The sequence below is a fragment of the Rhodamnia argentea genome, chromosome 4 (assembly GCF_020921035.1).
Source record: "Rhodamnia argentea isolate NSW1041297 chromosome 4, ASM2092103v1, whole genome shotgun sequence".
Taxonomy (NCBI): domain Eukaryota; kingdom Viridiplantae; phylum Streptophyta; class Magnoliopsida; order Myrtales; family Myrtaceae; genus Rhodamnia; species Rhodamnia argentea.
Window position 1 is genome coordinate 32,093,036 of NC_063153.1, and position 11,783 is coordinate 32,104,818.

Consider the following 11,783-nt stretch of genomic DNA (forward strand, 5'->3'; position numbering starts at 1 on the left):
CGGTCAACCCGGTCCGACCGCCCACAGACTCGATCAATACCCTATACGGTACCGTATACGTATTATCCTATTTATTTTTGATTTTTCTAAACTAATTTCTAATATATGAAAATACTAAAAATAAACGGACGGCCGAGATCAAACCTAAGATTGATCTCGGCCGTCGAACCCATACTAAATGAAACGACGACGTATCTGACCATTTAACGGACGGTCACGATTAAAATTGGAACCAATCTGGACCGTCTAATCAACCTATGCCTAAACAACGCCGGATTCATTAAAAGCGTGGACGGTCATGATCTAACCTAGATCTAATCCTAACCGTTCATTCCTCTAGCGTCTAAAACGACGACGCACTCGGCCCTCATTCCTAAACGGCGTCGCGTCCTTTAAACAAACGAACGGCCGCGATTTGTCCCGGATCTAATCTGAGCCGTCGACCTATCCCTACCCAAAACGACGCCGAATCAAATATAACTCTGAACGGCCGTGATTGATCCTAGACTTAATCTGGACCGCTGATTCTCTAAACCGCAAAACGACGACGTATCACCTATACCCTAAACGGCACCGTTTCGACTTTTATTTTCTGCCTAATATATCTAATAATCGAAAAAAATACGAAATAAAGATCCAACGGCTGAGAATCAAATTCACGGATTTATCTTAGCCGTTGGATCGGATCTGAGTCGGCCCGCTCGCGCCAACGGCCGAGCCGACTCGCATCCGAGCTGGCCCTATCACGCGATGACACCTAGGCTGGTTGACCGGTTGACTCGCCACGTCACCTTCGTCTTCTTCACTGCGACGGGACCGGACGGACGGCTGAAGGACTCCGACGACGATCTAACGACGAATTCTTGACCAAATCTCATGAAACCAAATCCTATCGACTCGTCTCAACCTCTAATTTAACATATCTAGGAATCAAAACATTTCATCCATGGAATCAAGAGTTATGAGCTACGCACGGTCAGCCACTATCAAGTTCAATTAAGCATATTAAGGCCAAATCAGAACAATTAAATCACACACGATCATCACGGGAAGCTCGGAGGACTTACCTCGAGCTCCGATTGAGCTCGCATAGGCTAAAATGGCTTGGCCGATGTTCGGCCAAACCGGTGTGAGTTAAAGGCTCGACTCGAGTTTTCAGGCAAGATTGATGCAGAAAGAAGGTGCGATCAAGGTCGTAGATGTCCAGAATAGAAAAAAGGCACACGGCAATTTCAAAGATCGAACACGAAGACACGAGATGCCATGATTGCGAAGTATGAAGCTCGGAGAGTCGATTCACCGTTTTTTGAAGTCTCTGGCCAAATGAACCGGTTCGATCGGCTCCTGGAAGTTCGGGAGAGCTTCCTGCGGCGGTCCAAGAGTTCGATTTGGTCCGTGGTGGCCGGCCGAGCAGCTTGCAGGCCAAGCTTGAAGCTCCGGCGATGGCGTCGTGCGAGAGCTCGTCTCTCTCTCTAAATCTCTCTCTCTCTAATCTATTAGACTTGGTGAGCACGAATGAACCTCTTTTCATTCTAGAATCCTCTCGCTTCTTTTATACCCAATCTTCGAAAATGCGCGCGCGGGAGCTTGAGTCGGCCGAGTCTCTCACGTGCTAATCACACGTGTTAAGGCTCGCCGGACGGTGACGGAATCGTTAGGATTCCGTCCCGGTCCGTTAAGCCTTCAATCACTTGTAAACGAGCGCGAATTTGGCACCATTTTGAGAATGTTGACTTTTCCGGGTGGTGGGGCTTTGACCGGCAATGTTACCGTTCTCCGGCGACGACCGGCCTTGCCGGTGATGTCAAATGACGCAGCTCGATCCGCAAAACAAAACCCCCATATTAATTAGTTCGATTAGGTTCAAATTAGCCTTCGATTTGATCATTGAAATCTGTTGTTCAATTCCGTATATCGCGCGAGCAGAGGTTGAAGATGAAGTACTGTTCGGGACCGGTTCAACCGGTCCGACCCTTGATCAGACCGGTCTGAACCGGTTCAGACAGTTAATTTTGCGCAATTTTCAAAATTGATCAAAATTTACTAAGAATTTTTGCAATTAAACCTCAAAATTGAACTTAGGGGCCTGAATTCTATCTAAAAACACAATTTTGCCCAAAAGTTCTTATCAATTTGCACAAAAACCCCAAATTTTTCTAAAATCCCAAATTGGGGAAATGTTCAATTGAGCGTCAATTTGATAAAATTGGACTACGAGACCTATGCCAATAAATTCAGAATGTATTAAAACATTAGGGGTAGCCCAATTGTGTATAGAAAGTTCCTCAATTGGAAGTAATTTCAAAAATTGCAAAGTCGAGGGACTTAATTGCAACATTTTTAAGAATTTCTGTGCAATTCACGTAATTAAGGGTGCAATTGATCAAATTGAAGTTCAAAGGGACCACAATTGAATGTCTAGACTCCAAATGTGCAAAAATTGCAAATAAAAAGACTCAATTGGTATTTTTTGTGCAAATTCAACTCTAGGTATTGTGAAGAAACACCTAAAATTGAACTCAATTTTCAATTTTTCTTGAGGTCAATATTAAAAGGGGATTAAAATAAAAATATTGGATATTTTTGTGTATTTTTGTGACCACGAAAAGTATTTTTTATGAATTTTCAAGTATTTTCCTATTTTTCGAAAATATTAAAAAAATGCGAAAAATATGAAAAATTATTTTTTGTTCCAAATTGGTTCCTTAGGCTTGGCCAAGGCTTCCAATGTTGATTTTTTTAATTTTTTTGATTTTTGTGAATTTTTAGTGAATTTTGGAAAATAAAACTAAAGGAAAACTTACTAAAAATTCGGGTGTCAACAGTTGCCCCTCTTTGAAAGTAATCTCGATTAGAGGTTGCTTTCAAAGACAAGGTGACACCTGGATCCTTAATCGACTCTGCTGGGGAAAAATTTAAAAAAACTAGTTTTGACATCAAATTGCCTTACCTTTACCGTTAAAGCTCCGACTCCGTGGGGAATTATTTCGGTTTATGCTCATTTTATGTGAAAGAGAAATGAGAAGAGAGAGAGACTTACCCGTAGCTCACCTATGTGTAACTCGAGATTTGTTGATCTGAGGTTGAAAGATTGAGTGTATTGAATTACCTTTGAACGGCGTGACGAGATTTGCAATGGTCGGCGTCCGTCCGGTGTCGAGCGGTGGTTTGAAGATTTGTGGGGAAGGTACACCCTTGTAACAAAGGGGTTTCACCTATTCAAAAATGGGTTTGACTATCCACTGGGGACTTATCATTTAAAAGGGGCGGATCGGCTTTCATCTAGGAAGCTACTCACCGTACGAAAGGGAGGTTCACCCTTGTAACAAAGGGGTTTCACCTATTTAAAAAGGATTGGCTATCCTCCATGCGGGGACTCACCATCTAAAACGCAGATCGGCTTTCGTCTATGCAGCTACTCACCGTCTGAAAGGGGAGGTTCACCCTTGTAACAAAGGGGTTTCACCTATTTAAAAGAGATTGGCTATCCTCCATGCGGGGACTCACCATCTAAAACGCAGATCGGCTTTCGTCTATGCAGCTACTCACCGTATGGAAGGGGAGGTTCACCCTTATAACAAAGGGGTTTCACCTATTTAAAAGAGATTGGCTATCCTCCATGCGGGGACTCACCATCTAAAACGCAGATCGGCTTTCGTCTATGCAGCTACTCACCGTCTGGAAGGGGAGGTTCACCCTTGTAACAAAGGGGTTTCACCTATTTAAAAGAGATTGGCTATCCTCCATGCGGGGACTCACCATCTAAAACTCGGATCGGCTTTCGTCTATGCAGCTACTCACCGTCCGAGAGGGTGCCATCTGAGGACCTAGGTTGACTAGTGTACCTACTGAAGCTCAAACCTTATTTCAAATTTTCTAAAAAGCAGATCGGCTTTCGTCTATGCAGCTACTCACCGTCCGAGAGGGTGCCATTTGAAGACCTAGGTTGACTAGTGTACCTACAGAAGCTCAAACCCTATTTCAAATTTTCAAAGTTAAGGATCCGAGGACCTGGGGATGCCAAAAGACCTGCAGAGAATCCAAGTTAATCAAATTTTAAAATGCAACTTTTCCGAGGATTTGGGATCACCAGGGAAACTGCAGAAAGATCAATCAAACATCATTAGAATGACAATTCTAAGTCCTGGGAAGAAACTTAAGAATTCTTAGACAAATTTTCAAAGTGTATTTGCGAAGGAAATGTATCCAATCACAAGCTCAAATTTCCACTGGGGATGGATTTCGAATGACACATCCCGAGTGTTCTACAAAAAGGTTGTTTTAAAAGTTTTTTCAAAATGGTTTTCCTTCATCCAAGAGGGCTTCTCACCATTTTAGGAAGGCTTTTCTTAAAATTCAAATCTGCTCACAGGAAACCTAACCTCGAGGTTTCGGGATCATTCGAGATGCATACAATCCGACTAATCGGAAAAGGCATTTTAAAAGGGACCGTAATTCGGGCCAGGTCAAAGGCTTATCAAAGGATGCTCATTTTAAGGTTTAGAAATGAATTTTGATCAAAAACAGCTTCTTCGGGTCTACAAGTCAAGAATCCTGAAGACATGATAAGACAGGATTGTACTTACCTCTTTAAGCGGTAGCTTCCTGTATGATTTCTTGCATCAACCTGAAACACCTCTTAGATCGGAAAAGTTTTGGTGACAGGTTGCATCTTGGCTTAAGGTGGGCTCTTTAAGAATGGCCATATTTTCAAAAGAGGGGTGAACTTTGGTGATCACCTTGACATTTTTCCAGCATTCATTTGCTTTTACAGAAGATTCATGATCATTCTTTCTTCAATTGACTTTGAGGATTTTCCTCTTTTCATCTTGATGATCTTTCTTCAGGATTTTCCCCTTTTCGGGATGTTCTTTTCATGGGCTTTGGCCTTGCTTTTACCAGGCACTTTGCTTTTTCTAGCCCTTTCATTCTTCGTCATTTTTTGCATTGATCGACTCTTTTGAGACCAGTATCAAAAATTCTTCCAAATTATGCATTTTGATTTATTGTTGGCAATTCCTTTGTTTGCCCCAGTGTGGGGAGGTGATCACCAACAAGGGTTTAGAAATGAATATTCAAAGGCTCAAATTGGCTCTTCAAAGGGTAAGTGTTTGGGGATATAGAAATGAAATGCTTTTCTTCACTTTGAGGTGTTCCAAGTTTCTGCCGTAAATCACCTGAAGCTATCACAAAAAGATTGATGCAGGTTAGCACAATAAAGTCTTACCCGATCTTTTCTCCAAGGGATCATCCAATGAACCTCTAAACATGCCCAGATGTGGGGTGGTTCTTGACAGGGTTATATTCATAAAATTCTCCATTTTGGTTCAGATTGGTTATCAATGGATATAAATGTGTATGGATAATTTTGAAATGGAAATGCCTTTCATCATTTCAATCCATATAATCACCGCGAATGATCCCTACGTCCCGAGGTTAAGTTCTTTCGCTCTGTCACTCTCACTCATCACTCAAGTGTATCGGGGACGTGTTTAAGGACCATGCTTGCCTCTTTTCATCTGAAGGATCATTCTTTTGAAAAACTTTCAAAACATGCCCTTTTATAGAAACTCAGGGCGTTTTCATCAAAATTCATTGTTTTCAAAATGTTCTCATCAAAAGATATATTCAAAAGATATTTCTGAAACTTGTAAAGGAATGTCTTTTTGAAAGGGCCCTGTGGCTCTATAAATCCAAAATTTTCAATTTCAAGCACGACGGTGTATGAAAATACTTTGTAAAGGAGGAAAACCTCAAACCTGTCTTCTTCAAATATTGACTCCCGTTTCCTGTAAAAACAAAAGGAAACAATCAGTTCAAGATATTCAAAGTTTTAAGTTCCGAAGCGATTTCTTCTCATCTCCTTCGGACGTTGATTCCCGTTTCCTGTAAAAACAAAAAGAATCAATCAGTCCAAGATGTTTAAAATTTCAAATCCCGAAGCGATTTCTTTTTTGTCTCCTTCGGACGTTGATTCCCGTTTCCCGTAAAAACAAAAGGAGACGATCAGATAAAGATGTTCAAAATTTCAAATCCCGAAGTGATTTCTTCTCATCTACTTCGGACGTTGACTCCTGTTTCCTGTAAAAACAAAAGGAAACAATCAGTTCAAGATATTCAAAATTTTCAAATCCCGAAGCGACTCCTTTCTACCTCCTTCGGATGTCGACTCCCGTTTCCGGTAAAAACAAAAGGAAACAAATCAGCTCAAGATATACAAAATCTGTAATCCAAAATAACAGATAACTTCCCTGTTTTGATCAATTGCTCTGCAAAGTTCTTCATGATTCCCAGTCCACCTACAAAATACAAACGTATGCAAATGCATGTATGCAAATGTCATGCGAATGCAAAATCTTTATGTGACTCGGATCTGCTCATCAATCGCTCTGAAGCTCAATTTATTTCAAGGATAATATCTCTTCACGGCGTCTGCATTTACTGGACTCGTCAATTCTTCTCCATCCATGTTTACAAGTATAAGAGCTCCCCCGGATAAGACCTTCTGAACTACGTAGGGGCCTTCATAATTTGGCATGAATTTGCCTCTTGGATGTTGAGCATTTGGGAGCATTTTCTTCACAACTAGCATCCCTGTTTCAAAATTTCTAGGCTTGACCTTCTTGTTAAAAGCCCTGGCTACTTTCTTCTGGTAGCCTTGACCATGGCAAATAGCCTTCAATCGTTTTTCATCAATCAAATTCAATTGTTCATGTCTCTGTCGGCTCCACTCATCTTACGTGAGCTCTACCCGAGACAGAATCCTTAAAGAGGGGATTTCCACCTCTACTGGTAGGACTGCTTCCATACCGTATACCAAAGAGTAGGGAGTTGCCCCGGTTGAAGTACGAATCGAAGTTCGGTAGGCCATGAGAGCATATGGCAATCTCTCATGCCCGTCTCTATATTTCTCAGCCGTTTTAGCCAATATCTTCTTGATGTTCTTGTTTGCCGCTTCCACAGCTCCATTCATTTGTGGGCGGTAAGGCGAAGAATTAAGGTGTCGTACCTTAAATTGTTCCAATAGGTGATCGACCACCTTGTTGTTCAGATTTGAACCATTGTCGGTAATGATGGCTCTTGGCACTCCATATCTTGAAATGATATCTCGCTTGATAAATTTAGCCACGCTGTTCGCAGTGACATTGGCATATGATGTAACATTCTGAATTCCGACCCCATTTCGAAGTTTATGAATAAAATGAGCATTGATGCGTTTCAGTAATCTCACTCGGAATTGATCACTCTAGAGACGACTGACCGAAGGGGAATGGCTAAATAGGATAGTACGCAGACTAAAGAACTCGGCCGCGGACTAGTATCCCGACCATAAGGATCGCGAGGGTACGTTCTAGACCATGTAGGTCGATCTAGGATTAGTATCAGAACAATCTGCTAGCGTCGTGCAAATGGACCGCGGGTGATTCCGCTATGCCATAGCATGATTTGTGGATAACCCCGAAGCGATTCCTAACGATCGCGTCCCCGCTAGGACCGATAGTTTCCCTCGCGATTACATGACAACCCGGATCGCCGTGGTCCGAATAATTCTTAAACGTGATAAAAATCACGGGTCGATACACGTAGCTCCCGAGAGCCGCCCGTCGATCCCGAGATGCACCGAAACCCCGATGGGCTAATTTTTAGCGCGAAGTGAACTTCGAAATCGACGGCCGGGTATTTGAGAATTCCATTGCAAATAAATTGGACGTCGCCTCACCAGAGTTAATAAGGATTTTATATCGCAGTATGAGTCAGAAAAAGTGGAGATCAAATCGCGAAGCGAGAAGTGCACCCCGGTCCCGAATTTCGTTCAGCATTTTGAGAAACCGCGAAGGAAAATTTTGGCCACTTCACCATCCCATCACATCAGCCAAAATTATCAAAGAAATGGAAAAGAAAAATGCTCTTGAAGTGCCCAAGTCCCAAGGCTCATTAAAACCCCAATTTCCCCAAAAACCCCATACCTAACAACACTATTCATGTCATATACCAACCCCCACTATCTTGTCACTCTTGAATGAGGACTAGTCACTCAAATCACTCTCTCTCTCTTCTCTTGTGGGCTGATGCAATCTCTCCCTCTCACTCCCATTCTCATTTTCACTCAAGTTCACTCTCAAACTCTCTCAAGTTCTCTCATCTCTCTCCCTCTTGGCACCTCCCATTTCCGGCGACCCCGAAGTGCTACAACCGACCAGCCACCACCTTGCCATCGTTCAGCCACGACTTTTCGAGCATCTCGCCGCCGATCAGCCACCGATCAGCTGCCGTTTGGCCGCGAGGTTGCCGGGAGCTTGAGGGCTGATTTTGGGCTCATTTGGAGGAGTTTCAAGCTCAAACTCAAGTAAGCAACTCCCTAATCCTTGAGTAGGCTAATGGGTTACTAATGAGCATGTTTAGGGCTTGATTTAGTGAAATTTTGGGCGTCGGGTTACTGTTCACAGTAGGGATCCGAAAATGAAATAAGTGCTTGGATGGTTTTAGGAGTTGGATATGTGATCTTTTATGCTAGAAATGGATGCTTGGGCCTAATTAGAGGTTAATAAGCATGGAAATAGGACTTCGGGTTATTGTTCATCGAAGCCGTGCACTGTTCATCGCGACGGGGTACTGTTCATTCGCGTCGGGGTACTGTTCATGGCAGAATTGAAAGTGAGAAAGACGTTTGGATGATTTTAGAGACTTGATTGGAGGTCCTAAGTGGTTTGAGATTTGATTGGGGGTGTTAGGACTGATCTATATTGCATCTAGGGATCAAGGGATTAGTTTGTGGCTTAAATACGTGACTAAATGTCATTTGGAGCAATGTTGGTCATGAGTGAATCTAATGCTATGATATTGCCTTGAGAGTCCGATTATGCGACTAGAGCTAATGCATGTGTAATGCTATGTTGTGATGTCGATTGGGCCTTATTACTATTCGGCCATGGCGTGATGAGTTGAGAAATTATTAATTGAATCAGTGATGTGCCCTAGTGCATTTGGCCATGTGATGAGTGGTGCGAGTCAATTATTAAGAATTGGGCTTGATTCTGCGTGTACTCGATCATGAAATCTTGTTTATGTGAATCGATTGAATTGTGGGCATGGAATGCGATTTGCATGATTTGTGGATGAAAATGTTATGAATACCCTGATGCGCCTATAAGACGCGGGGAGTGTACTTGAATACCCACGATGCGCCTATATGACGGGGATGGTGTTTATGAATACCCCGATGCGCCTATAAGACGCGGGGAAATGTATTGGTAAATGTGATGGTGAGATGAATACCCCGAGGCGCCTATATGACGCGGGGAAGGTGATACGATTACCCCGAGGCGCCTATATGACGCGGGGAGTGTGATTTTGAATAGTCCGAAATGATAATTGCGGACCTGATTGCTGGAATTGATCCCCTTGAATTTATTGCCATGCATTGTGATTGAATTGTTGATAAGTGCCTAAGTACGAAGCTTGTTACTATAGATTTGGTGGAATATTGATTTGAAGTGTGCATGGTGTCAATTCTCTTTAATTGATAATTTCGAGGTTATTATTACTACTAGTGGTATGTTGGGTTTTGGTCTTAATAGAGTTGGCTTGGAGGTACTGTTATCCTGAGCGAGGCTTAGGGGTTAGCTTATTGAGATTTATTCTCATAGTTGTATCCCAAAACCTTTTCAGACCCCCGACCCCGAAAATGTCGCCGCCGCTTTTGGGATACCGAGACGAATGGACCGTATAGTAACCAAATATGGGATAGGCGATGGTAGGGTGTACTATAGGCACTATAACACCGATTCGATGGAGGAGGAGGACGCTGAAGAGCCAATGGAGTCTGACCCGGAAGATGTGCCACCACCGGCAGATGTCGCGGACTGAAGACCGCAGTAGGGCCCCTTACTTTTTGGTACATCCCGATGGATGGATGTGGTCTCGTAGAACGCCTACCCTTAGTTGTCATATATTTTGTGGGAACCCTATTTACCCAAGCCGACTGTCTCCCTTGTTTCCTCATGTATTTTGTCCTTATGCGTTGTAAGAACGATCGTCTCTTTATGTTATGAAAAATCTCTCGTCTTCTAAAGTCATTCTGTTTAATTCTACCATTTGGGTGTTGCATCGCTTCCGCATGTGCATATTGCATCGCGTTCAAATTTATTGTCTTGTCGATCCTGGAAGATACATAGCGAGTGAGGGATGTTAGCGTGCCAAAAAGGACACGGGGCGTGACATCCCCGTTGAAGTGGTATCAGAGCAAGGTCAGCTCGATCTAAGTTGATTGAGGTTAGGAGTAATAAGGAGTGATGGCTTTGGAATGACTGGGTAGCGAGACCTTAGGGATTCGCTAAAGTTAGGCACGAAATGCATGACATATGAATTGGTGTTTGTGACTGGCATATTGGATTGGCATCACCTTTGGTGATTATAAGACTATGGGAGCTTCGTACTTGGTACTGATTGTTGTGGCTTGGTGTGCTATTTATTGGACAAGTGAATGATTGTTGTGATCTTGCTGAGTTGCAGATGCGTCTGGACTCGAGGTATGAACCCGAACCCTTGATTGTGAGCCTCTTGGCTATTTGGTTGCGTGCTTGTGAGCTGTTTGTCTTGTTATGGCTGTCACCATGAGTTGTGACCTAGATTTATTAGACTAGTCGATGACTTAGGTCTCTGACTCCCGAGTGGGGTTATGGGTGGTTCAAGTGTTGTGAGGATTAACCAAGATGAGCAACAGAACTAGAGGAACGAGGGGAGCTTCTAGCTCGAGGGTACCTGCGGTAGAGGATCCGAGAGTTGACGGAGTCCTAAGGGCCCTAGAAGAGATTGGTAACTTGATGGGTAGGCAGGCTCAAGAGAGGGCTGCTGCCGTTGCTCAAGCCGCCGAGGCTGCTGTGGCTGCTGCCAATCTGGCAAATGGAAATAATGGATTAAATGGGAATGGTCACGGAGGAGGAAATGGGAATATGAATCGTCCGATGAGCCAACTGGTAGAACATTTCCTAAAGTTGAAACCGGCTCAGGTTGACGGCGCCGGAGACCCGGAGGTGGCACCTCGATGGATCGAAAAGCTAGAGAAAGCCTTCGAAGTTTTGGGGTGCACGGAAGAAGAGAAAGTAACCCTAGCGGTTTACCAACTGGAAGGTACCGCTGATGATTGGTGGAAGGCCACCGGAGGAGGAATCTTTCCTGAAGGCACCGCTCCGAATTGGACTGCCTTCACCGAGGCGTTTAACGGGAAGTATTTTTCGGAGACCGCACAAGAGCGGAAACCGATAGAGTTCCAACGGCTTCGCGGGAACCAGCTGACGATCGATCAGCACGAAGCCGAATTTTCAAGGTTGTCGAGATATGCACCGAGAATGGTTGAAAATCCGATAGACAAGGCACGGAGATTTCGAGATGGACTAAGGCCCGACCTTCGTAGCCGAGATGATAGCACTGAACTTGAGGACCTACAATGAGATGTACGAGCGAGGCCGGATGATTGAAAGGGATATGAAAGAATGGGCTGCCGCATCCGGATCGCGGTTTGCTTCTATCGAGACAACCGTCGGTTGGCAAAAGGCCAATGATGGGTAACAGACGTTTCGTCCCTCCGGTCAGGAAAAATATTGGGAAACCTGTTCATCAATCCAATCGAACGCCGCCCGTGCGGAAGGAAACATGGAAACGGACCTTGCCCGAGTAGGACGGGTGCATGCTTTAAGTGTGGCCAGTGGGCCATCAGGTGAGGACCTGCCCAAGTCAAGCTCCAGGACCTCCATTTCAAGGGCAACGACCTCGAGACGGACCGC

The 11,783-nt window shown here is 43.9% G+C and overlaps 1 protein-coding gene across 1 annotated transcript; it reads left to right on the forward strand.

Moving 5' to 3' along the window:
* Positions 1 to 10,712: 10,712 nt before the first annotated feature.
* Positions 10,713 to 11,450, forward strand: LOC115732632. The gene has a single exon (XM_030663318.2). The coding sequence runs from the start codon at positions 10,713 to 10,715 to the stop codon at positions 11,448 to 11,450; it is 738 nt and encodes a 245-aa protein (XP_030519178.2).
* Positions 11,451 to 11,783: the final 333 nt, after the last annotated feature.

Coding starts and splice junctions, on each gene's coding strand:
- LOC115732632 (XM_030663318.2), top strand. CDS start 10,713: ATGAGCAACAGAACTAGAGGAACGAGGGGAGCTTCTAGCTCGAGGGTA.